Source organism: Perca flavescens, chromosome 20, assembly GCF_004354835.1.
Source record: "Perca flavescens isolate YP-PL-M2 chromosome 20, PFLA_1.0, whole genome shotgun sequence".
Lineage (NCBI taxonomy): Eukaryota > Metazoa > Chordata > Actinopteri > Perciformes > Percidae > Perca > Perca flavescens.
In genome coordinates this window covers 14518397-14546271 of record NC_041350.1, presented here as the reverse complement: position 1 = coordinate 14546271, position 27875 = coordinate 14518397, and the positions used below count along the sequence as shown (strand labels likewise).

Here is a 27875-nt window from a genome sequence, read left to right as displayed (position 1 = left end):
TTTGATGTCATGCTTACAGAAAATAGGATCAACATAATCATTTGTCAGCTTGTTGTAGGAGTGTTATGGTGATCGGTGATAAAGTTAAATTATCTGAAGCAGCAGGCTGACTTTTTGCCCCATATCTGCATGAACACTGTGGCGGTGTGGCGGGCTGCTGGCGAGGCGGAGACACCTGATTGGCTGGGCAGCAGGGCGGAAGTGCGTCTACCGTCCCAGCTGAGCTGAAAACAAAACAAAACGAGACAAGCTGCGACTGGTGAGTGTTCAAACACTGCGGCCTCGCTGCCTTTATATAACCTTCTCATGATAGCTGCTGTGAGTCGTATTATGATACGTCGGTTACTATGTTAAACGGCGTGTTTCGCTGATTGTTAACAGAAGGGAGATGTGTGCTGTTCAGGCTGTCCTTGTGCTGAGCTCTCGTGTATGTTGTTATGTAACAGTCTGCACAGAGCATGCAAACAGCCCAGCCTACCTCTGCTATTGTTTTTGCTACACTGATGTACAGCTTCCCAGTCGCTTTCTTAGCTAGTTATGAAGATGCTGTGAGTGTTTTTATAGCTGATGATGATGTGCAGACGTTCAAGGAATCCACATTTATATCCTGGGTTTATTTTATTACATGAAAAACGCCATTGCAGATCTACCTTGGCAATTCTAGGTCCATTCTTAGCGGAGTGTTTACAACCACAGCTGGAGATGATAGAAGGAAATCTGTCAACTCCAATGGTCAGAATAGATTTCTCTAGCAAGAGATTCAGATACTGATATGTTATATCCGTGCTCAGCCTTAAATGAAGAGAAGACCACTGTGGAAGAAGCAGAGATAACACATTTCCATTCACAACAACCACAGTTACGCACAGCTTTCAATAATATGTAGAAGTGGGTATATGTAATGTTATGTTGCAACATTGATTTAGGGCTATAGCCCAAATCTTCTATTCCAATATAGGCCATTCAGATCTCGATACCATATAGCATGTTTTCTGGTAATTCAATAAATAAATAAATAGTCTATATGGAATAATTAACCACTTGGCAAAGCTTATTTTTGTACATTCCTGTGTGAATTAAATACTTGACGAATTAAAAGTAGCCTACTGAGTATTTTCTCATTTGATTAGGAACTTTAGTACAAAATTAACAGAACCTGCAAGGATCACAACATAAAGCGTCGTCCAAATGACGTAAATATTGCCATAACACAGTTTGGCCACTAGTTTTTTGTCATCGCAATAGAAATTATTTAAAAATATATATATACGATAGACATTTTTGCATTATTTTGACAGTATATATCATCATATTGCCCAGAACTATTGATAATAATGAGATATTCACTTTTCTTTTTTTCTTTTTTTTGTTGAAAATAACGTTAGAAACGGTCAGACAGGAATGTGAGTTGTCATCGTAGGAGCTGCATCTTAAAGCACTTCAGCCCTGGCTTCACATTCAGCTTTTGTTTATTTTTGTTGTCACGGCTGTTATATGTCAGACTGATCTATTTATTTTGATGTAGCTATCCATAGTGTTTAACTGTTTGCCTTTAACCTGTATCTTGTTTCTTTGGGTTCCAGCACCATGATGGATGAGCTGGTGCAGGACCTGGTGTCTGCTCTGGAACAGACCTCAGAGCAAAGCAAGCTGGGGGAGCTGTGGGAGGAAATGGTCCTGAGTCCCCTGCACCAGCGCCGGCAGATCCGCCGGCGCAGAGGCCGCAACAAGCGCTATCGTGAATCTTCTCTCTATCCGCTGCAGCACAGACGGTGTTGGATTGAGGCCTCGGAGTCCAGCTTGGACGAGACTATACGATACCGAGAGAACTCTTCCTCAACCATTACTGCCTCTGTGGCTAGCTGCAGTGACTCTGATGACAAGACTTCAACCAACCAATGGCGCTCCGTCATGACTAGGCAGTCCTCCTGGCCAGAGTCCGACTCCTTCACCGACAATAATCCAGGACGGCATCTCAGGAAGCGGAGGAAGGTCAAACGTATGACCACAGACGTCACAGTTAGGTTGCAGCAGAAGTTAAAGGTTTCTGGTGTAGATGGGAAACAGAGACACAGGCCGTCTAAGATGCAGCATCTGTCAGGATCGAAGAAGAGGTCGAGCGGTTGGGTTGGAGCAGGGCGACAGACCGAAGGAGCCAGGCTGATGGGAAAGAAGTGCTGGAAGAGAAAGGTGTCCAAGGAACACAGAGATGCTGCAGATGAGAACATGTCTGAGGGGTAATGTTAGATTCAAGGATGGATTTTTTTCTTCCTCCTTTCGTTTTTATGATAGAGTCAAACCTAACCCTTTATTATTTCAATGTTGTTACTCAGTTAAGCCTTATAGGAAAATATCAAGTCCACATTTAGCATTATATAAAAGAGGGTTAGGGCTTTTAAGTTCATTATCTGTGAAAAATAAGAAATTCCAGTTTTCGAAAAGCCTACATTTAAATTACAGCATTGCAACAAGCCAAATGTTAACCCTGTAATTGTTTAAAAAGTCAGGATTAAAACCATACTGAAAAAGGAGCTCAAAACTCTAAAAGCCCTTTTTACCCTTTAAATGGAAAGTTACCAAGGCAGTTAAACCCATAACATAAAAGTCATGGGCATAACTACTATCAGACAGGAGCAATTAAACAAGGCGACATTTAAGATGATCTATATTGCCTGTCTTCGTCGAGCCACTTGTCAATATTCAGCATGTCCTCAACTAAACCAAAAAAAGTATCACAATCATACCACTCCACTTTAAAGTATTGAGTTGACATTAAAAATGAATGATAGAGTCTCTTCATTCTCATCTCCTATTGCTGAAATGATCACCAGGGAGGGATCGTTGATAGTTATGCCTCCGAGCATCTGCCAGCTCATTATTTCCTTTCGAGAAATATTGTCACAAATAAATAAGTGACTTGGTGTGGTATTGATTTGTTTTGAAATGAATTCCTTTCTTGGGCTGGGTAATTAAACCTCGGCCTGTCCCAGTGTCCCAGAGTGCACCCTCTTGTGTGCATTTCATTTAGCAAAACTAAATGTGGCTGTGCAAAGATGGGCATTATATTATTACAGTGAAGCAATGGTTACAATATACCGTGGAATCAAAAAGGCTAAATGTGACAGGTTTTGTTACAAAATGACTGACGATTATATTAAGCCGTCACCCAGTTTTTTTTTTGGTATAAAGAGCTGCAACCAACAATTATTTTCTGTGTTGATTAACCTGATGAATACTTCTTTTTTTAAATCAATAATTTGATCCCTTGAACATCAGGTAATTGTACATTCCTTGAGCTTAAGTTTAATGTCTTCAAATGTCTTATTTTGTCAAAGCAGCAGTCCAAAACCTACATATATTAAAGGTACTCTAAGCGATGTCACGCGCTTTTAAGGCTACAACATTTTTTGTCACATACAGCAAATATCTCCTCACTGTCGGTGAGCTGCCTGTCCCCTGAACACACTGTAAAAAAAAACGCGGTCTCTGTAGACAGCTCAGGCTCCACAAACGCCAACAAAAACAAACTGTGCCAACCTGCACCGCGAACCATAACAAACAGTCTTCCAGCGTTCCAGCCAATAACCGACAGAAGGATTTGAGGGGAGGGGGGAGAGGGGGGTTAGTGCGCAGAAGCACGGAAGGGAGGGAGAGGGGACGGGATGAGGAGGAGGGAGGGGCGAGCTAGCCTCGTTTGGTTTGAAAATACTTTGAATGTCAACAAGAAGTGCCGACACCCAACATCGCTTAGAGCACCTTTTAAATTTACAAGGCAAGGCAAGTTTATTTGTGTAGTAACCTTCTGCAGTAAGTAACTTCTATTCTATAGCCCTTTAAGACATAAAAAGGCTACAATGATATTCAAAATGGTGGTGCCAATCTGATCAATGGATCATTAAAGTTATTAGGATTCATTCTCTGGGGACAATGAATGTGTGTACAAAATGTCATGGCAATCCATTTAATAGTTGTTGAGATATTTCAGTCCGGCTCAAAGTAGTCCTGCATTGCCAGACCTATCTCCAAAGTGTTGTGTCAGCGCTGCAGTATTGTCTGGCTACACAACCTCTCTTTATTCTGGGATAGGGAGAAAAAAAAACCCGCTCTGGTTTGTTTGTATTTCTTTAAACCAATCACAACCGTCCTGGGCTGTGCTAAGCCTCGATAGCAGAGATAGCGAGAGGGATGCGCCGTATGTCAGGCTTTATCATAGCAATGTACATCTGTTGAGCCAGACTAGGCTCAAAGTGGTGGACCCCAGAGCCATTCTGATAGTGTGGCAAAAAACAACATATTTGAGAAGCTGAAATCAGCAAATGTTCTGCATGAAAAAATTACACTAGCTATTAATCAGTTGTCAAAATACAAACCGATTCCAAAAAAGTTGGGACACTGTACAATTGTGAATAAAAACAGAAAGCAATGATGTGGAATTGTCAAATTTCAATATTTTATTCAGAATACAACATAGATGACATATCAAATGTTTAAACTGAGAAAATGTATCACTTTAAGGGAAAAATAGGTTGATTTTAAATTTCATGGCATCAACACATCTCAAAAAAGTTGGGACAAGGCCATGTTTACCACTGTGTGGCATCCCCTCTTCTTTTTATAACAGACTGCAAACGTCTGGGGACTGAGGAGACAAGTTGCTCAAGTTTATGAGTAGGAATGTTGTCCCATTCTTGTCTAATACAGGCTTCTAGTTGCTCAACTGTCTTAGGTCTTCTTTGTCGCACCTTCCTCTTTATGATGCGCCAAATGTTTTCTATGGGTGAAAGATCTGGACTGCAGGCTGGCCATTTCAGTACCCGGATCCTTCTTCTATGCAGCCATGACATTGTGATTGATGCAGTATGTGGTCTGGCATTGTCATGTTGGAAAATGCAAGGTCTTCCCTGAAAGAGACAACGTCTGGATGGGAGCATATGTTGTTCTAGAACTTGGATATAACTGTCAGCATTGATGGTGCCTTTCCAGATGTGTAGGCTGCCCATGCCACACGCACTCATGCAACCCCATACCTTCAGAGATGCAGGCTTCTGAACTGAGCGCTGATAACAACTTGGGTTGTCCTTGTCCTCTTTAGTCCGGATGACATGGCGTCCCACTTTTCCAAAATGAACTTCAAATTTTGATTCGTCTGACCCCAGAACACTTTTCCACTTTGCCACAGTCCATTTTAAATGATCCTTGGCCCAGAGAAAACGCCTGCGCTTCTGGATCCTGTTTAGATACGGCTTCTTTTTTGACCTATAGAGTTTTAGCCGGCAACGGCGAATGGCATGGTGGATTGTGTTCACCGACACTGTTTTCTGGAAGTATTCCTGAGCCCATGTTGTGATTTCCATTACAGTATCATTCCTGTATGTGATGCAGTGCCGTCTGAGGGCCCGAAGATCACGGGCATCCAGTATGGTTTTCCGGCCTTGACCCTTACGCACAGAGATTGTTCCAGATTCTCTGAATCTTTGATGATATTATGCACTGTAGATGATGATAACTTCAAACTCTCTGAGAAACTCCTTTCTGATATTGCTCCACTATTTTTCGCCGCAGCATTGGGGGAATTGGTGATCCTCTGCCCATCTTGACTTCTGAGAGACACTGCCACTCTGAGAGGCTCTTTTTATACCCAATCATGTTGCCAATTGACATAATGAGTTGCAAATTGGTCCTCCAGCTGTTCCTTATCTATACATTTAACTTTTCCGGCCTCTTATTGCTACCTGTCCCAACTTTTTTGGAATGTGTAGCTCTCATGACATCCAAAATGAGCCAATATTTGGCATGACATTACAAAATGTCTCACTTTCAACATTTGATATGTTATCTATATTCTATTGTGAATTAAATATAAGTTTATGAGATTTGTAAATTATTCCATTCCTTTTTTACTCACAATTTGTACATTGTCCCAACTTTTTTGGAATCGGGTTTGTAGTTGCAGATTAAATTTCTATTAATGGATTTATTGATTTATTGACTTATTCTTTCAGTTCTTCATCATAGAATAACTAGGAGTTTTGCATAGCAAAAGGGTGATCCTACTAAAAATATATATATATTGTATATATATATATATACTGTGTGTATATATATATATATATATATATATATATATATATATTTGTGTATGTATTCTCAGTGCCTATTTCTCATGCATCTGCACAATGTATTTCCTTTGTTGATCTCATTATCTGTTGATCACATAAAACATGTGAGAAGAAGACATTCGAGGTAACCGGTAATGGGACAGACAGAAGGCTTTACATCTTCTGGTTTAATTTGTGCTGACCTCCCTAGCCCTGAAACGGTACTTGTTTTCTTACTTTATGGAAAAATCAATAGCCGTTCTGACAGAAAACAGCTCCGGAGAAGAAATAAATGGGAACACCATGGCACGCTGTCAATCATTTCTCACTTACACAATGGCAACGCTCTTGATTGCTGCTCAGTGGACTGCCACACTGTACTGAGGGCTGAACAATCTAATGGTTAAGCTGTGGCGGAGGCAAAGGATACAAACAAATGGCAGCAGCAGCGATGAGGGGTGGAACAACAGCAATATTTATACTCCGAGAGTATATGGTCCATTTAATGTCAGACACAGATGCCATTGTTGAAATGTCTTTTGAGGCACTCTGATTTCTTTGGTCTCCTTTCATTCCATTAACCTTTTTTCACATGGAGTGTCTGGTCTCTTAAAATGTGTCTCTCCACAAGGTCACTTCAGCCACCCAAGTTCAATTGGAGCAGATGTTGGCAGCTCCAGTTGGGCTCCACATCCTTGATTAGACCTGGCCCAGCCTGCTGGCAGTGAGGCCACCTGGCACCCAGGCTGGCCCAGCAAGCAGGCCTCACCTGTGGGTAGACGCCGTCCCGGGCTCAGCCTCCGTCTCCAGCTGTGAGCTGCTACTGGTGATGTTGACTTCAACCCTGCCACCAGAAAAACAAAGCCATTGTGCAGGCTTTTCTCACACTCGGCTTTATCGTGCTGTAATTTATATTTTGAAAACTCTATGAGGAGTTTTCGGAAAAGCAGTGCAGCATTTGCCGAAGTTAATTTTCATAAATCTCTGAGACTAATCCAATTACTGCAGCTCAGGGATGGCGGGATAACTTTATAATCAGACACCCATGGAAGAGGGCATGGATTTGGGTTGGTGCGGCTTGTTTGAAGAGCCCACAGATCCATTGTTATCAGCGCTTTGCCCCCCTCCGTCTCTGCCTCTTCTTTATTCCTCTGGCAGAATGAGCCCAGGCTCAATAAATGGCGGCTAGCCTGTAATCTCTGTGCAAACTGGTCTGCCTCTCCCAGGAGCTGAGGATTATATCCTAATGATTAGTGCTCATCTGGATACTGTGTTTTGCTTCACCTCTTTGGCTTGTATAGAGACAATGGGGCCATGTGGGGACCTAAGTTCTCTCTAAAACACTGGAGTGCAGTTTTTGTTTTTGCCCTTGCCTTTGTTTCACCATGGACATATGGTATTTAATGTAATTAAGACGTATTTGTTTGTATAGCACCTAATCCACATTAGAATATTTCATGACTGGGGGAAGTGCTATTTTATGTGTGAGCCTAACACCAAGTTTGCCCAAAATGTTTGTCAACTTTACTTGACAAAGGTCACCTCCTTTTTCTTCTGGTCCCAAGAAAAATGGGGGTCTCAATTATTTATGGCATTAATTAAGCAGTACTTAATGGAAACGGTCTCACATCGGCCCTGTGATGCTTCAAGCGACATCGCATTACACCTTTAATATGGATAAATACTTAATGGGTGTCTCTAATTGTTTGTACCTGTGATTCTTTTCAAACTTTGAACAACCCCCCCCAACAATAAGAAGAAAACACATGGAAAATGGAAGAAGATGTCAGGCTGCTGTAAATAGATAATCATCACTGGTTCCTAATTTCTAAGAAAGGTTGTTGAATAAAATGAAACATCAAATCCAAAATGGTTGTTGTTGTAGAGCTTGTGGCTGTGTCCTCTACTGATGTTGGAGTGTTGTGTGCTCCAGATGCCAGCCAATGTGTCCAGAGGTGGAGTACAGCTGAGCAGAGGCCTGGGGAATCAGTCTGGAGAAAGGGCTAAAGGGTTGGGATGGGGGGTGGAGGGGAGGTCCAGGACTGCTTGGCTAGGCCAGACATCCTCCAGATTCCCCGGAGAGGCCTGCTCCCTCTCACATCTGCTTCTTGTGGATGTGAGGGGAGATGATGCAGGACCATCTGGCCAGGAAGATGCGCAGGCTGGATGGCGTTTCTCTGATGCTGTCGTCAGGCCTCTGCAATATGGCGTAGCACGGTATCAGCGCATATCTGACCCTGCAGCTTTCTCCTATAAGCAAGGTCAGCGATGAAAAACAGGAAGCAAAAATGCAAGGCAATCAAGAGCATCAGCCCCCACCCCACCCTCTTTCATAAAGTAGTCTGAATGGAGATAAGCTTTATTTAAAGGATATACTGTAGCTGGTATACTTGTATATCTTAATGTCACGAAAAAAAAATGTCTTAAAAATGGTTTTACTGTATATGTGTCGATATATAAAAGTATATGTAAATGTAAGGACTATAGTTGAACATTAGTTGGCCAACACTGACGCATTTAAAGAAATGTAGCTTTTATCAAACATTACTAAAACTCATTTGTTAGGAACTACTTTCACCTATGGATTAATGCGTGTGGGACATACACATGAGAATTTATGGCAGCAGTACAGCATGCTGTATACTGTATGAGAATGGCTCAGACTAACAAAGGATCCAGTGTCACCCAGTGCAATGATGTGCCCTTTAATCTAACTGGTATTCAAAAAAGGCCTTTTGGAAATAGACAAATATTTAAAGAATCTATTTAATACACGTGCTTGTTACAAGCGAGCAGTGACACCATTGTGACGGTTTGGTTTACTTTCAGAGAGAGGAAATCCTTTTTTGTCCATCTTTGTCACCTCCGCCACTCACGTGACCCCCCCCCCCCACACACACACACACACACACACACACACACATGACCTTGGAGTATCTGGAGGTCCCAGTTGAAGGTGGTTGAGGTGTGAGAAAGTCAGAGAAAGCCAGGGTGGTCTGGGGTAGCAGAGGGTGCACACAGAGGGTATGGAGGCAATGTAACAGGGGTTGCCCTGGGGGTGTGGAGAGGAGCAGCAATGGAGTAAGCGGTGGCAGCCCACACAGCCGATGTTGGCCAGTTGTTGTGTGGAAGCAGCACGTCTGTGGGTCGCTCTGTGTGTGGGGCACACCCAGAGGGAGGGGCGGCCAGGGGAATGTGTTTCGCTCTCCTGTCATCCTCCACAACGCAGGCCAGATTAGATTGGAGCTGACAGCGGAGGATATTCAATTAGATTGTGCATGTCACTCAGTGGCTTCGATCAGAGCCTCTCCTCATGCCTTTGTGTTAGCTATCGCAACAAGGGAGAACACGGCACGCTCTGTCTTTTTGTGTCATTTCCATTTATGTCGACCTCTAGCTCCACACTTCTCCATTATTTTTATTATTGAATGTTACATGTTAAATGTTGACATTACAGGGGCATGTACATTTTTGATTCACATTGTTTACTTTTCAGATGCTATAACATTGTCTGACCTAAAAGAACCAATCAGGTTAGAGATGACAAATCAGAACAGAGTTCTTCATCCTCAAATGTCATTGATATTAAAAAAAACAGGTCAATGGCGATCATTCAAATGTGATGTTTTTCTTCTTTTCTTTGCAGGGAAACCAGCAGTACATGCAGCAGTGACCCTGGCCTGTTCACCAATGATGAGGGAAGACAAGGTATTAAAAAAATCTTAATTTTTACATACAGTGGGAACTATTAATATTATTAGCTTCGTCACTTAATGTGGCTCGAACACTTGATTTGATTTGGTGTATTGTGAGCTCATAGATGAAGTGTTCTTGAAGAAAGATGGCAAGTTGTCAGATTTGGACAATACCCTGCTCAACTCTGAGGGAATGCTGGGGCTAGAGAGGGAGGTTTCGATACAATGGGCTGGTTGCTGGGCACCCAGGCGACTCTAATAAGACGTTGTCATGTCGTGTTAATGAGCGCTGAAGCCTTTGCTAATCTCATTAGCCGTGGTGGGGCCAGGCAGCCTCTGATTTAACAGTTGTCACTACACCTTGACTGTGAGAGGCATAGTTCCTGCGTGTTTGCTGACTGACAGGTCTGAGGAGAGCTCGCCGTCTGGGGACCAGGCCGGTGTGTGTTGTCTGGTAGTGGTTAAAGGAGCATTTTACCCCAAAAAGAAATTTCAGTCATTGTCGATGCACCCACGTGTCAGTCGAAGCTCTACTGGACTTTGTAAAACCACCAAATATTCAGCAACTTAGTTTAGCTACCCAATATATATGACTCTAAAAAGCCTGAATATAATGTTAATTCAATTTCTCCAAACAGCATTATACAAGTGTGTTGTAACTACTCAATCACATTGTGAGTTTGAAGTTACAATATTCATTTCTGACATTATCCTCAGACAGTACTGTTGTTAAAAGTGCACAACCAACAACGCTACTTGATTTTTGGACCGAGCAATTCTGCAGTGGTGGGGGTTGCTTTTGACTTCAGCATTTTAATGAAGACTGCAACGGTACTACCTTTGTAGAAATATGAAGCCGGCTGCAGCAGTGAAATGCTAACCAACGCAACATCTTCCATGTCCCTGTGTGCAGGCGATGACGAGCAGAGTGACTGGTTCTTCGAGGGGGACTGTGGAGTCGGGACGGGTGTGGCCGGCCTGCTGTCCAGCTGGGACTCAGACAACCAGCTTTCCCTCGAGGATAACCGCCCCCCGCCCACGTTCCTGCAACCTGCACGGCCCTCTCAGAGAGGTAGTCGATGACGATTTTGTGCTTAAGACACAATTTCTTAACATTAATGATCTTTTCCGACCATTTTGCGACACAGGAAGATAATTGTGCTTTGTGCTGTTGCAGGGTATCGGTATCATTCACGTCTGAAGCGAGTGCCCGGCTATGCTGCATGCTGCATCAAGAAGGACAGGAGGCAGCTTCCCAGCAAGGTTAAAGCAAACTTACTCTTCAGTAGAAAACAGTTATATGGTTTTATGGTCTTTGTTTCTTACTGTGTATCTTTGATTTGTGTTTTACAGGGCAACGGCATGCCAGTGTTTGTAGAGAGACTGGGACACTTCTCCCGAGATCCTTACCAGAGAGAGTAAGATGTGCTGGTTAAAACTCTTTCAAAATGATATAGAACTCTTGTTGTATTAAATGCATCCGTTTTCCTCATCGTTGTGCATCTTTGATTATCTCTTTTTTAGCTTTTTGCTGCCTTCTGTTGGAAAACGAGACCGAAGCCAGGTATGTTCTAATACAAGTCTTTTCCAAGCTTTATTATCTTCATGACCCCAGTTTGTTCAGACTTTAATGATGAAATTGCAAAATCTAAATGTTATTGATACTTTCAATTTCCAGTTGAACCCTTTGTGCCCATTACCAGTGTGTCCTATTGACATGGTGTCAGAGAGCTCCCATCTCAGATGTTCCTCCTCAATCTGCAGAAACAGGTAGTTGTTGCCACATGTTAGTTAAATAAAGCAGCCTCTCAAGGGCCTATCGGGGATACCATTCAATGTTTTCGATCAGAGCTCAATATATTGATGAGACAAGTCTTTGACTATGGCCCTCTGATTTAAATGAATCAGTTTATGGAGCATAGGTCGCTGTTGACTCGAGTAATCTTTGTTAAGATGATGCCTCAGAGACTGTGACTTTACAAGAGTTAATTGTTAGCTAGCGGGTTTGCTGCATAAATAGGTGAATTCAAGGTATTTTTAATGTTGCAAATACACTATTGGAGGATTTAATCTTACATTTATACATTATTTTTATTCTTTGCAGTGGTATATAATACACACAGATGCACATATATTTCAATATGTGTCCACATCCATCGTAACCTGTTTTGCTGGTAACCCTTCTCTTTGGCACAAACTGAGCATGCACATTCAAAAAGCATAGTCATTACACCAAATAAGGTAATATATCATGTTTTACATGTGCTATGTATGAACAAATATATATATATTCCTTTTGTTTGCCAAAAAGTCTGCAAAAATCTGCGACGTGTTACTCCCTGTTTGACGTCTTATGAACAAACTTATAAAACACCAAAGAGAAATTTAAATAAACTCATTTGAAATTTTGGCTTAAAAAGTGTCAACAGCTGAAGACCCCCAACAGAAGTAATGTGTTGTTTCTGTACAGGACTTCTAAACCAAGTTATCAATTCAAAACTTGTTTATAGCATTTCTCATATAATTAGTTAAGTTAAAAATATGTTAAGTGTGTTTTTTTAGCTTTTAAAGAGGGCCCGGGGTCTTCAGGACCCCAAGATTAGTGTTGATGTCAAATCCTGGCCTGAAGTCTGAGCTGAACTGACAATAGATAGCTACAGTTGAATGCAGCAATACTTCAAGTCAATAGTTTTCAAGGTCAGCGTTTCCAAATAGAGAAGTACTATGTGTTGACATAGTTCTGATGCAGATTCAAATACCTGAATTTCTGGTACTGCACAAAACAAAAAAGGTTTCTCCAAAAGATGTTTGTCAAAGCATCACTTCGCTCCCAGTCATCCGTGGAACTGCTGGATCTGCATGGGGGACTATTGAGAAGCCGCTTTGCCCCCTTGGCCTCGAGACTGTGGGACTCCTCATTGTATTGTTTCCACTTTGCGTATTTATGGTGCATTCTTAATTTTGTTTCACACACGCTCTTTTTCCTCCCTCTCTCTTGGGTTATTTCACAGAGCGCTCTAGCACTCCTTGATGAGGGGCAAAAACACGACTGCTATGAAAAGCCCCCGACTTCTTAGGGCTTTCTTTTCTAAACTGGCCCTTTCTTCTCCACCTGAAAGGTTCCTTCAGATTCCAGTTTGAGGCATTGTGAATACTAATTTCTCTCTATTAAAAAGCCCTCATATCCCTGCCATGCTCTCATTTGAATGGCGGACTCAGGGGAGACCTCTTAATTCCTTTATAGTGGGATTCAAGACCCTTCACTTCAAAAAGTATAAATCATACTCCCAAATGAATGAGGGAGAGAGGGAGGATTGACGAGAGGGGCTTCTGATGTGTCCCGTTGGACGGCACAAGCTGAATCTATCTCCCCAAGCTGCTCAAATCCACTCTCCAGTGAGATGGCTGCTCTGTCCTTACGACCCAACTCTGCACACATGGCACCCATTTACTTCCTTTAACTTCCTCCAAAACACACATTCACATGCAAACACAACACCAGTTACAGTTATTGTTTTGCATGACAATGAGGAATGCTATAATTGCTCAAACCTGTTCTTAACAAACTTTAAAATGTCCACCCCAGATTTCAATTCACTAAATTTGAATTTCTTTCAAGCATCTTATCCGCATGATCGATTTCTGGCGCACCCACTCCCACACATCTGACTTTTCTTTTGTTTCCAAACACCCTTGAGAGAAAAGTGTTTTCTCTGTGGGCAGAGTGTAAGCATTAATCTTGTACTGTGGCCAGGTTGAAATGATACTGTATTAATAAAAGCTGTCATCTCCTGTTTGCCGCGAGTTGACAGCGACAATCAGAGATTTGATGTTAAGTGATAAAGGCTGTATGAGGTTGCATGCTGTTTATCCTCGTATCGGCGCATGAATAGGTGCACTGCTTTATGGGATTTGGCTGTAATGCTTGAGGCCAGCAACCACGTTAAAATGCATAACTGCCTCCCACCTGAGCCAGGCAGCAGCAGCTTTTATCTATTGACTTATTTATTTCTAAATGACACTTGCGCTGTGAGATAAATCATAGTCTTACGCCACTCCCTTCCCAGTTTTCATTTTAATTGTGAGATCTCGGTGTCAGCAGTAAGTATATTGGTGTGAGTGGCCTATTGATTATTGATTTGGAGCTATTGATTATGTTCCCTGGAGACCCTAATCCTTTCTGATTCATTTGAATACCTCTATTAATCTTGAGATCCTGCTCACACCTGAAGCACCGTGTACCCTAATGAAAATAGATGGCCATTTTGTAACTGCAGCTCCTCACTCCTCTTTTGATTTATTATTTTTAATTGATATATTTGCTTTTGGATGTGGGCGCCAAAATTACAATTGACCCTGTGTCGGTGCTGTTTTACTCCGTACCCTAAGGGACTGTGCTGCATTTAAAAGTGTCTCATATGACCTGAAAAATCCATCTTGGAGACTTTTCCCTCTGTGTCCTTGTGTCTTTGATAGAACTGAGTTGTTGTTGGCCGTCTTCATTACATATTACTTGTTTTTTCATTGCTCACTGCCTCTAAGTCAATCTTTGTTTTCTCATTACAGTTTCTGTATATTTAGGGACAAAACAACTGGCCAACATCTGCCATGCTGTTAAAACTGATGAAGTAACAGATGTTAAATAATAAAAGCTGTGTTTTTTACCACTTCTCTCGGTTTTACACGGAGCCATGTAACATGCTTATAAAAAGCCTTTGGGTTCTGCTCTGAGATGAATGGTGGTGTGTTGCCTTGGTTAATGAGCCAGCTGATGGTATTCTCATGTTTGATTAGCATTGTGCCAAGTGTCTCAGTGGGCTCCTGGCGGCCCCGGAGCGGCACTACCTCTTGGCTCTCAGCAGCAGGGGAGGGCCCACGCCTCCCTCTAGGCTGCAGGGCCCCGGATAGCCTCGGCCTTGGTGTAATGAGGGAAGAGATGGAGGGATGGACCTCCACACATTAAGACCAAATGCATCAGGGTATTACTTTTAATACCGCAGGCATGCCTCGTCAAATAATGCGACGTTTAAACGGGGATCGATTTTGGAATTAAAAAGTTAGTTTGCAAAGATTTACTGTGGGGATCACAGCCTGAGCTCTTTATCAGGGGCGCAAATGGCTGGTTATGTGCTGTCCGACAGAGGTACGATTGAGGGATCGATAGGCGCGTGATTTACTAACTAGAGTACAGGTAATCAATAAGTATAAAAGTAAATGAAATATGCATTACTGGGATTTTATTAGAGAGGGGTAGCAGGGAGAGAATAACGGTCAGGCCATTTATTTTTATATCTATTGATTATACAACATAGAGACTTCGCTCAAAGCAGGCCCTGCACAGCTCTCGACACCCCGCGCCTGTACACCCGTCATGTGATTTATGGGTGTTGAGGTCATGGAACACGCTGCCGGTTAAAAGGCTGCCCTGACGGGGCCTTATTGTAGCATGTGCCTGTAAGCGTTGTGAGCTTTATGTAGCCTGCCGTCCAAAATGAGCCACGCTGGTTAACAAGAACTCTCTTCTGCATGAACCTCTGTTGTTTTGCAATCTGTCGTGAATTCATTTGACATTCACAAGTTATGTTTACTGGCAGAACAATACACCATATTGTTCTTTAAATCCTCTTTGAGATGCAGTCTAGTTGTGTATAACAAGCAAAATGTGCAAGATTTGAACTAAAATCTTTTTTTCTGTCATATCTTATTGAAGCTTCCTCACACAACTCTCTTCTCTCTCTTTCACACAATCTGTCCCCCTCCTCCCATGCACAAACATACACACATACATCAGTTGCTTCCCCCCCCCCCCGCAGTGATGGAACGGACCTTGACCTTAACTTTACATCTCCGAAGGCAGGGCTATTAAGCTGGTGGGGGGCTTTTCCTATTTCAGGGCGCCTGACATATGACACAGGAGGCATAGAGCAGGTGTAATTTGTTTATGTGAACTCTGCAATGACTCAGCCACATACATCCTCGCACCTCTCCTCATCGAATATTCTCTCTGGTGAAACTATGTATTAATGAAGAAAAATTAAGATGTTGCAAAATATGCACCGTACCGAGGCTGAATGTAAGCTGCTGTGTTTGCAAATGCGCCTTGCCGGCATTTATCGACTTTTGTGAAATTATTCAATTTCTACATGTTTATGTGTATTGTGGGCAGGAGCTGCATCATCATATTGTGAGTAACGTTTGTTCTCGTTCTGTCCACAACCCCCCACCCTCAGGCAGACTAATGTCTTCTGTGCATACCAGTCCCAGAGTGACATCAGGAGGAAGAGGGAAACAGAAGCTGTGTCCGTCACAACAACATCAGGTATCACCCTCCACACGTACTAATGAAGCACGGCCTTCTCACCACTCACCTAATTTATAATTGGATGTGTTAAGAATTGTACATTTATCAAATAAAGAGCTTTAGGCATCATTTTTGTCATGTAAAAACTAAGAAATTAGCAGCATGGCTCTAAGAATGTCAGTGCTGGTCTGTTGGTACTCTACTTTGGTCCAGACTGAAATATCTTAACAACTATTGCGTAGATTGCTATGAACTTTTGTACAATCATGATGAATCCTAATGATGGATCCCCTCATTTATCTTCTAGCGCCAACATGAGGTTGGCATGTGGTTTTCAGTGAAATATCTCTGATAACTGTTAAAAAAATTGACATGGAATTTGGTGCAGACTTTCATGCCCCCATGAAGATGAATTGTAATCATTTTGGTGATAACAGTTACATTTGGTGCCACCATCAGGTCAGATTTTCAAATCATTCAATACCATGGTTCTGTTTGGACCAATGGAACTCAACAAATGGCGTTCAATGCATTACTGATTTGTTTTTATTAATGTGATTGATAAAAATGAAATCTGTACTTGCTGGGGTGGGGATGTTGGGGCATGATTTCTTTTTTGCTTTTGAAAGGGGGGCATGACAGAAAAATCTGAGAATCACTGGTGAACATGATAAACAATAAACCTGCTTAAAATCAGCATGTGAGCATCATCATTGAGCAGGTTAGCATGTTGGTGTTAGCATTTAGCTCAAAGCACCACTCTGCCTAAATGCAGCCTGCCAGAGCCTACAGTTAGCAGAGCTAGCATGGCTGTAGACTCGTAGTCTTGTCAATACATTTCTGTAATTCCACCACAATTACAGAATGTAAAATATTTGGTGAGTTAACAGCAAAAGTAAGTGTACAGTTGCAGACTTAGTGGCTGTGTACGTTTGGAGCTTCCTGTTTAAAACAAAAAGAAGGAAGCTTTTATGTGGAGTTCACCCTGCTGAAGGTGGCACTGAGCAGCAGCCGTTGTGTCTGTTTGGACCAGTGGAGCTGCCTTTTTTCATTAGAGGCATGGCTCGGGGCCTTGTGTCTTTGCTGGATTGAAATCTGAATTGGTTTGTCCACCTTTTCTTCTGCGTCCCCTCTCCGTGCTCCTTTCCCACAGCTGCTGTTTGTCATTTAAATAACAAATGCTGGTTGTTTGCTGATTTAGTGAGGGGTGCAGGCCTCTGATGTATATTAATATTGTCGCGCAGTACACTGTACCAGGGTCCATCATTCATTTGGATAAAAGAGGTGGAATTTAAAAACAGCCAATGCTTTACTTGGATACAGATTGCATCCATTTATTGCACTGAGTGATGGAACGGCCGGCAACTCTGTCCTTCACCTCCCCAGCGCTGAACCACTTCCCATAAAAGTAAAAAAGGATTCACCCCTGGCCCTTGAGGGCCCCTCATATTCAACATGCGGAACGAGGGGCATCCCTCAGTTTCTCGACAGTTAAAAGACGCACAGTCTGTTGTAATTGGTGCAAGAAAAAAAAGGTTTGTTGGAATCTTAAACAAAAATTGAGAACTTTTTTCCACAAATGAAATAAATTATTAGTGTCATCTATGCAAAACATGCAAATTACAAATAGGGCAGTTATCACTTAAATACGTACTGTATTTTCTAATGTTTTTTTAGTTTTTTAAATGGAGATTCTGTAATTTATTTGATAAGATATTCTATTATATGTGTTTTGGATTAAGAGACTCAAAGATGATCCGTTTCTTAAATTGCATAGAAGGAGAGTCCCTGATTGGCAAATCCCCCTTCAGCCCCGTTCAGAGTGTTTTCCTGCTTCTTGAGTCTAGTGCCCCCTGTCCACCATGATTTATCATGCATCCCATGTCGTCCAATGTCAGTTTCTGCAGCTGCAACTGCTCTGTATAAATCTTTACTTTGGCAGCTTGCTGCACCATGTCTCTCCTCAGTAATCTCAACAACGCGCGGAGATGCACATTCACTCTGACAAGCTTTCACACTCTGTGTACAAATTTTGGTTTGTTGCCATTCTGACATAAAGGTGTTCAGAGACAAAAATCAGATTCAGTGATTTGTTGAGTGGAGTTGTTTTCTGGTAAACATCTTGTTTGCATGTAAAGCTTGTTGTACCACATTTAATAGAAAGAACAGAGTGTTGCTCTTAGTGAACACGACAGCCGAGTCTTTGTTTGAGTTGGCCAGAGGAAGTGGATTGTTGTATGTGTTAGTGGTTGTTTGAAACTCTGTAATCAGGAGTGAAAATGGTCTGCGGCTGGAGGTGTCTTCCAGGTCTCCATGGGGAATTACTGAGGCGGTACCCAGCTGTTGCTTTGTCTTCTTTCTTTACCCTTTTAGCACTGCCGTGGAAGTGCTGAAGCTGGTTGTGAAAAAGAAAAACCCACAACAACTTATCAAGCCAGGTATCTGTTTGGATTAGATGACCACTCCATTTCTTAGCCGTAAATTGGCCATTTTCTACCTTTCTCACCACCGTCAATCCAACAATCCAACTCAATCCAGCAAGTCCTTACTAGATACAAAACAAAGCATTCCAGTTTTCTGTTTTATATTATTAGTTATTATTTAAATACAGATTGAAATTGTCACTTAAACTGGATTTATTTGGTCTTTGTCCATAACTTGTGCAATTTCTGTAAAATATTGATATTTGATTGAAATATTTGTATTCTGCAATGAGTCAATTATAGAAAATCACCATGCCCAATAATCGAGAATGGAAATAAATACATTCTACACACTCTAAAATTTTGGGAGAATTGTTCGTGAGGCAAAGATGAATCAGTATGTTTAAAGATCCTGATGGATTTTAATAGCCTTGGCTGGCCTCACACACAGACTAATTTATTATTGCAATTTTAGTCCTCCCCTGCTGTCTCCTACTGTATAATGCTCTTCATCTTTATCTCTATAAAGGGATGATAGCAGTAAACCCAAAGTTGAACTTATTTAGCGTGCTACATTTCAGGAAGAGTAGGAGTTTGGAGTAAATAGGCAGGATGTAAAGTTAGTTTGATTAACCTCGTCAGACTGTCGTGCGTTATCTCTATATGTTGGAATGTGCCCCATGTGGAGGCCAGCCCCTTGGTCAGCCCTGCGTCCTCTCCTCTCCCCTCTGTCTTCATGTGTCTCCTTGCCCAAGCAAGACGGCTGTGTGACAGATCACCTGCGTCTGAGGCCCGCCGTGTTCCTGCCCGGCGGTCCGGCCCCCTCTCATTAATGCCCAGGCTGGTGCGAGGGCCGTATGGCAGCACAAGACAAATAACGCTACCACTCAGCCATCACTTCTGCTGACAGAAATGCAGCCCACCGCACTATTTCGCCCTCTCCGGCTCCACTCCGCACCCTGCTTGCGTCCTTCAAACCCCCCCCTCCCCCATCTCCTCCGTCTTAACCTGCACCTGCCTGCACTGCTCCACCAAACTTTTATGGTGGTTTTTGCTGTTGCTGGAGGCTGAGCTTAACACTGAAACCCACACAAGTTGACATAGTGTACCATGAACCTTGTTACCACTCTAATTGTTTTCTGTTTGTGGAGACAGATTCGTTTTTAGCAGCTTAGTCTTTCAGGGGCTTCTTGACTCGTCTGTGTGCAAACCTTCTCAGCGGGAGGTCTGATTTAAATGTCCTATTTTTTTCAATTGTAAAAATAATGGTGTGTGAGTGTGAGTGAGTGAGAGAGAGAGAGAGAGAGAGAGGGGGGGGGGGAGGGAGAGTGAGCAGGAGAGAGAAACACAAAGGCTAATCATTAAAGAGCTATTCAGGCCCTGTTCATTTAAGTGTGGGAATCAGCAGGCCCATTACTGTCAATGTGTAATTAGCTGATTAATAAACACGGGGATGGGGAGTGCTCCAGGAAGGCCTGTAATGATTGTTTTTAGTGAGCATCACATGAGAGCTTATTAAGATGGTAAGATGGTTCCATTCAACCTCCCATTATCACCCACAATAAATGCATGTACTGTAATTCTCCCATTGACAGAAAACCTTTGCGTTGTAATGGCTTTATCGACCTTGATGTAAAACCAGTTGAGTGTAAGTGAAGCTGTTTTGGCCAAATGAAAGTATCTTTTATTCAAGCTGTTGATTATTCACATTAATCATTTTCAAATGATCTTGTATTGTACACATTAATGTACAAAGATACTAGAATATTTAATGAGTTGTTGTATGTGAATACTTTGTTATTTACCTACATACGTACAGACGTTTAGTGGTGGGAAGTAACTAATTACATTTACGCAAGTACAGTTTTAAAGGTCCTTCCACATTACTTGAGTATTTCCATTTTCTGCTACTCACTGCTACACTCTGCTACTTCTACTACATTCCACACATGCTAATCTTATTAAATGCAATGTATTGTTAAATATTAAACTAGTCTTTCCAGACGTGTTGGCTTGTGACTCCTAATATAAAACCAGTGTCAGATCAGATGCCAATGAAAGTTCCCCAAAGACACGTTTCCCCTCTAAACTGCTTGAGGTCCAATATTTCACAAAAAAGCAAAGATTACAGAAAAGTCTGAAAAAATTATATTTGCATAGCCAAACTTCTTTTCCCCATACGCCATCAATCATCTCACAACCCTTCGGCGTGGCCCTACTCCTACTGTAGGCTGGTAAAAACAATAAAATTCTACTATATTCACTATACTTTTACCAAAATGAAACTGTTGTATTGATACTTTAACATCAGTAAAGGATTTGAGTACTTCTTCCACCATACTATGAGCTAAACATGAGAAACTTATGTACTGGTACAGCGATTAGCGGGAATAATGTCCCCTCCCTTAAATTAGTACAGCCTTGATGAGTGTAAATATCTGCTTTCTTGATCACATGTAAAGATGTGTATAAACAGATTTATTGTGACCTTGACCTAGAATAAAGGCTAGTATCTGGTATGCCCTGTGCATGTTAACACACTCCTAAACTAAGTGTTCCCAGCCAATTCTGTGTATCTGTCAAATATGAAAACCAATGAATTTTGATCCAAGCCTTTGACTATGTTTAACCTGAGTGTTTGGGTTGAAACTCGGCAACGGTTAGTCATCATTCCCTCAAGAAATATTAATCAATTATCTTGCCCGCTGGATCAGTTTGGGGAAGAAGTCATCTGGAAAGAGGCACAAGCAGATATAATGGGAAGGAGCAAAAGCACATGCCAGTGAATGCTGTAATGCCTAATCCTTTGAGACAGCCCAGAGCCACAATGTCACTTCTAGTTCCCTTGTCCTCTGCTCTGGGACCGCCTCACAAATGTCTTGTGTGACCGCCGCTAACTTTTTTGGGGAGAGATCAGGAAAGATTTATTTATCAAGCATGTTAGGGAGTGCAATTGTTTTAGAGTTCCTCTGTCTTTTGCAAAAATTGGCCCCTTTTCTCTTTCAGATATTTCCCTTCACTCCCAGAGACAAAAAGCTTTAAAGGTGAGCGAAATCAAGAGAAAGACTGTCTTTAAAAAGGAAGGTAGTCAGTGAGATGTGAACGTGCAATGAATGGAGTTAAAAACATACAGCTTCTTACACCGCATAACCGGAGGGGGAGAAGTTAAGCCATAGGAGCAGCACAGATTGGCCTTTTAATAACCATGTCCACAAGTCATATGGGGCCAAATTGGATTTGGCTCACTTGACCAAAACCTCATTAATATTTAACCTATTCGAAGAGGATTGCTTCAAAGTTTTATTTCAATATACCTAAAACAGCGAGCGATCCATGAGTCGTGTACTAAATTTAATTTTTATTTGAGAGGCTGTCCATTGAAGCAGTCAAGGAAAATGTGATTTATGTGAGTATCTTTTACTGTTTGTTCTCAGTGTTGTGTTACATGTCCAGAATATTATGTGTGCTTTCTTTTTTTTCTCTCTGCAGCGAGCAACCCATTTCATAAGGATCACCAGAGAGCAGAGGCACAGGGAGCCACCTCAACCCTAGAGACTGTGGGACCAAGTGCACCAGGTTTACAGAGTTCATCTTTCCTCCAGGGGGACCATGAGGAACCTGAACGGGGCTGGACAAGCACACCTAAATGACAAAGGAAAAGCTACTGTGCCAGATAATGAAGAGGCCAAAACTCCTCTTTCTGTACAAACTTTATGACAAAGAAAAAATACAAAGCACATCATTACTCCTCAAATCAGCATGCTACTGCTAGATCCAGTCTTTCCAGGTAGTATATTAAGCTTGACAAATGTTAATGCAATCAAGCCTTGTTAAACCCTCCGCCTTCTCCTCAAAGCAGCTTCAAGAGGCTCCTCGTTTGACTTAAGGCTGGAAGGCTCATCCGGTTTCCACACAGTCTAGAGGCCACCTGCTACCACACAATCCAACAATTATGTCCACTTTAGAAGCGCAGCGTTTGCCAGCAGGAACACTGGGAGGATGGTAGGGTCAGGTGAGGCAGGGCCGTTTTGTGGCCGGGGTGGAGGGGGTGGGGGGGGTCTCCTCTTTACGGCAGACAACAATGGCCATGCAGGCAGCACGTACTGTGGCCAGCTCCGAGACAGAAGAGCATCAGAATGTTTAGCTACCACATGCTACAGGATTCAGAGAGGCGACCACCAGTAGAGAGCCACACAAAGTACAGGCCTCCTATTAGCATGGATTTGAAAAGCTACAGTTTGTACAAAGGTGCTCATTAGCACAACACAGAGGGAGTGTAGTCACCGTCCTCGGAGGGCAGCCTCTGTTCTCTTCAGCTTACCTTCCATATTCAAATGTTCCCAAAAGTATTTAAGTTCAAGGCCAGCTGCAAATCTGTTTGAACAGGCTGTTTTTCAGCAGTGGTGGATTAGTTGCTGTGCAGAGAGCCAGCAGAAATGAGTTGAAGGAGCTGTTGGAGACAGGAGAGGAGAGTCGTACACTGTATTTTCACCTACCCTTGGGGTATACATTTCCCCAGCTCTCTTGGCATCAAATGTATTAAAAGATCAATGGCAGCATACAGCAAGATCAAACAAAACCCTTCTCACCAAGCTGGTAAACGAGCAGTATTTTCAGAAGATTGCATTTTTATATAGGAGTCAAGTGAAGTACAATCTACTTGACCTAAACCACATAGGTGATAACGTTCTTTAAAAACACAAACACATACACTTGTACATAATCTCTGCTAGAGAGTGTCTTGAAAAGGTATTTTAAAGTGAAATGTTGACGTGAAGAGAAAACAGAGTGAATTTGGTCGCATGCAAAAGTTAGATGCTTTTAAAAAGCTTATCTGAGCGCCAAAAGGCACATGAATGCACTTTCTATAATGATTACATGATACCTTTTTAGTGAAACAAACTGCCTTGTCACCAGCTACATTCAGCATGTCTTTTCAGACACTTTAAAGCCTTATTTAAGAGAAGAATCGCATTTCGTAGAATGAGATTTGCCAATTAACGTGAGTTATACGTCTGCAATAATCCGTCTGAGAAGGCTTTATGTGATCATGTTGGCCAGGGATGACATTTATAAATGCTGTGTGTGCACACTCATCTAAATGGATACCTCACACAAGACATCCTGCCACAGGAATCAGTCAAAGTGTTGAGGCAGAGCAACCCCCACACACACACACACACACACACACACACACACACACACACACACACACACACACACACACGCACACTCCTGGCTACCGCTGCAGGGTCCGACCAGGGAGTCCAGCAGCACAGTGGGCTCTCACACCAGGAATACATGGTCCAGACTGAATACATTCATAATTAGAAAAAAGAAGCTTTTGATAAATACATTGATTTCTTCTTCAAGACATATGCCCCTAGACATGTTGACAAATATTGACTGTGTAGTGTTTTAAGGCGAGCTTTGCGCCATTGCCCTATCCGTCAGTCTGTGTTTTGGTGCCAAGGCATTGACAGGGAAGGAAGACACATCAGTTCAGATACAGTTTCATTAGTAGCAGGAGGGGAAACACCTCTCCTGCCTCTCTGGTAATTAGCAGTCACCATAATGACATCTCAGCCAGACTGTATGCCTCCAAAATGTATTTCCAATGGCCAGGAAGTGGGGGAATGGCTTCCGTGCAGCCAGTCAATTGCCCTGTTACAGTTAAGGAATCCAGCAGGCTGGTACCACTCATATTTCATCCCAGGTAAAGATTACCTGTCAGGCCCATGGGAGATGTATTGATCTGTTTTCCTTTTTCCGCCAGCAATCACCTGACAAAGGCACCTAGGAGGCGAGTGAATGAGTGATGCCTGGTCTGTCTGCTCCAGCCTAGTGGCTTCTAGTGTCCACTGATGGGTGGAGAGGTGATGAGGAAGAGGAGAGATAATGCAGTCATAAACTCTGTTTGAACCTCTTCTGTATGCATGCCGGGCAGCCCCTTGCTCCTTGGTCACAGGTCAGTGGGGAATTAGCTTTTTTTTTTTGTTAGCTCCATGTCAGTGGCGTTAGTTCTTGCTGTGTAGTGGTGATAGAATCACATGCAAAAGAGGCTCTCTGGTTCCTGCTGACAAATGCACGTTATGAGTCACCGTAGTTCAACTCACTTTGGGTTTCAAAAGTGATCCGGTTTGATCGGGGCACCCTTCTCACAATGAAATCCAACCTTGTGTGGTCACGGTTTCCTGTGATTGTCAGCGTGGCGATGCTGCACTAGCAGTGATCAATATATTTTACATTATCTCGTGTGTTTTTGGCAGCTAAAAGTATTTATATATTTGCCTTGTTCAGTAGAATGTCAGAGTTGATATTATCCATGTAGCCATGCATTTAAAGTGATTGCACTGTATAAAATGTGTAGTATTTATGATGTGATCCATAAATATAGTTCCATTAATTGAAGATTTAGGTCTAAGGACATTAAATTCATGAATTCAATTTCACGATACTGTAGATAGTAGAGTAGATATGTCTCTCTAAGTTTTTTTTACTGTTGTATTTTTTTAATTAAATACAAGGATTTAAATATATCTCCCTGATATCAGGGTTCTTAGGCAGCTATCCACATTTGATACATAGTACAAATAGCATCTTATCTCATAGGCTGTTATCTTTATATTTAATAGTAGTGGAGGCATGCCTAATTACTTTGCAAATGATCTAAAGAGGATTACTCCTCCCTTAGAAAGCCTGCCCTGTGTCACTACATGTTAGAGAGATATTACAATGGTAACATTCAATCAAACCTGCAGTGCAGCGTTTATGCAGTAGCTCTGTTTTCTATGTGTTATGTCAAAATAAATGTCAGTATGAGGTGGATACTCTGCTTTTGAATAAACTCTGTATGAACACGATTATGGACTATTATGGATAAGAAACTGTTGTAAGTAGTTGTACTATTTATGTCATTTGTGTATCTTCAAAATTATATAAATGGGATTTTTGTTAAGATCATAAAATGTCATGACTCCATGTCATGAGTATTCATAGAAAAAAAAAGTGGTATCTGTTTATTTCAAATACTGAAATTTGTGTGCAATAAATAATTGTGTGAAATCTATATGTTAAAATGAATTCTGGTTATACAGTGTACACAATTATTGACGTATATGTGCATATTAGTCTTATTTGGTAGTATTAGTAGTAGTATAGAGAGAGAGAGAGAGACGGGGAATGTCGTTACAGTAGTATTTTTTTAAATCTCAAACCAGTTTTTTAGACCTACTTTTCCCCTGACATAGATATTATATAATACATTATTAGTGAAACACTAGTTGATTAATCAATTAGTTGATTAAGAAAATAAATCATCAGATAAAGTGATAATTTATTAATCAATTGTTTAAGAAACAAGACTTAAGTCTAGCTATGCTTGTAGCTCTGTGAGGTTCAGGCGCTGCGGTGCTTTGAGCTAAATGCTAATGTCAGCATGCTAACATACTCGCAATGACAATGCTAACATGCTGTTTGTAAGCTGGTATATTGTTTACCATGTTCACCATCTTAGCGTGTTGGCATGCTAACATTTGCTAATTGGCACTAAACAAAAAGTACATCTGAGGCTGTGAATGTCATTAGTATGGAGCTAGATGAAAAGTCTAGTGTGATGAACATTTGAAGGTGGCATAGTGGCACAAGAAGAGAAGTCATTAGGATTTATCTTCTGGGGACCATGAATGTCTGTACAAAATTTCATAGCAATCCATGTGGTTGTTATTGCATTATGTATTTTAGTCTGCCAAGAGGTGGGCAGACTAACCAACCAACCAACCAACATACAGACCAACATTGCTATCCATAGTGCGCCAAACCTTGTCTACCTTCTAAAAAGCTTCTAAAATGAATGTCCTTGTTTTATATCATTGTAAATGGAGTATATTTGGGTTTTGGTAGGACAAAACAAGTAATTTGAAGACATCACCTTGGGCTCTGGGAACCTGTGGCATTTTTCACAATTTTTTTTTTTTTTACAACAAATTAATCGATAATGAAAATGATTGTTTTTTACATTACAAAACATTTCATATTGGAGTGTGTGAAGCCTCACAAGACTGACTGTTGAGTACAAATGTTAGTGTGACTGACATAAAATACTCCATCTGCCGATGGAGATCATCAGTAGATGGCCCATTGTTAATCTTGTGGCTGAATGCTGAAGACGGTGGTAGTCACTTTGCCATGTGTTGAGAGTCGGAGCAATTCTCTCTGCTCACCGGTGGGCCACGGTTACAAATCACATCATCAGCTGTCTGAGCACCCACAGCCACCTCTTCTCCACCAGATTGATGGTGAAATGGAGGAAAAATCAATGGTTTCCTCTCGTCAGAAAGAGCCAGCTCAGTCATGTTTGGGAGTTTGACGTTACCCTCTCTTACTCTCTTTTCACGATGGGAAATTGAAAGCCGAGTTTGAACAAATTGACAGACGTGAATAGACTGGAGTGTCTCAAGTCGATATAATGACCGATTTCATTCTGCTGGAGAAGATCACAGTGATCAGGTTGAGTTTCTAGTAAATGATAGTTAGTCTTCAAACTGACTTGTAAGCTCCTGTGTAGGTGACCCTGTGAGTAACAGCAGTCAGTTTTCTTACTAGTCACCCGCTCAGGAGTCCCCCTCCATCACTTCATCCTTATCACCACCATGACACACTGCAACTGTGAAGCAAGGTTTCCATTCACTGCCTGCTCTGAAATGAGCAAACATCACTGAGCTTTTTCACTCCGACACACATCCCCCCCCTAATGGGAAATTCAAATATCACATATCAGCTGAATGCAATATTCACTTAGCAAGAGATAACACTCTGCTTGATGTGTCTCATGTATCCGGTTTAGAATAGGCACGGCTCAGTCTCTGACACCAGATCTGACTGTGAAACTTGGTGTATAAATTCTTTCTGAATCATCTCATGTGCAGTCTGTTCATTCACTCAGTGTGCTTTATTGGTGTGCATGCGTTGGTCCTCTTGTGTATTTGAGGGAGAGCAGATTCCAGGGCATCTGTGCTTGTCCTACTGCTTCTCCTGTGTCTTTGCACCAGCACCATCCCTTTTCATTTCTGCTGGCATTCTAATCAGAGCGTTACGAGCTTCAGCGGGTGAAGTACGCAGAAAGTTGTGTATCCTGACAGCCAATAAAAACCGTATAATCTCCCTGATTCAAGTGGCCCATTTAAAAAAAAAAAAATACTAACTAGTGCTATCACTCAGACCACCCCTTCCTTTTTTCTTTAATGCCTTTTTTTATTTAATATATAGCCCATGAAAAATGAGAGACTCCCGCTTCGCCGTGTAGATATTTTGTTGCTGATGATGCGAGACGAATTTCCATCACAGCTTTGTTTCCAGC

General features: G+C 41.8%; 1 protein-coding gene across 2 annotated transcripts; it reads left to right on the top strand.

Annotated features, from left to right (window-relative positions):
* The first annotated feature begins 44 nt into the window (after window positions 1–44).
* Window positions 45–23702, top strand: LOC114546993 (G patch domain-containing protein 2-like). 2 transcript variants are annotated; one of them, XM_028566206.1, is made up of 11 exons: window positions 45–259; window positions 1584–2237; window positions 9745–9806; window positions 10707–10865; window positions 10971–11056; window positions 11147–11211; window positions 11318–11357; window positions 11472–11563; window positions 16024–16112; window positions 21524–21561; window positions 22007–22158. In XM_028566206.1, exons 2-11 carry the CDS (start codon window positions 1588–1590, stop codon window positions 22067–22069), a joined length of 1344 nt encoding a protein of 447 aa, XP_028422007.1. In that variant the 5' UTR covers window positions 45–259; window positions 1584–1587; the 3' UTR covers window positions 22070–22158. The 2 variants fall into 2 exon arrangements, with proteins under 2 accessions (XP_028422007.1, XP_028422006.1); XM_028566205.1 differs by lacking the exon at window positions 21524–21561 and having other exon boundaries at window positions 22007–23702.
* The last annotated feature ends 4173 nt before the right edge of the window (window positions 23703–27875 follow it).

Bases quoted from the DNA above. Each gene is read 5' to 3' on its own strand.
- LOC114546993 (XM_028566205.1), top strand. From the start codon at position 1,588: ATGATGGATGAGCTGGTGCAGGACCTGGTGTCTGCTCTGGAACAGACC. The intron at 2,238-9,744 runs GTAATGTTAGAT...TTTTCTTTGCAG, and splicing joins GATGAGAACATGTCTGAGGG to GGAAACCAGCAGTACATGCA. The intron at 11,057-11,146 runs GTTAAAGCAAAC...TGTGTTTTACAG, and splicing joins GGAGGCAGCTTCCCAGCAAG to GGCAACGGCATGCCAGTGTT.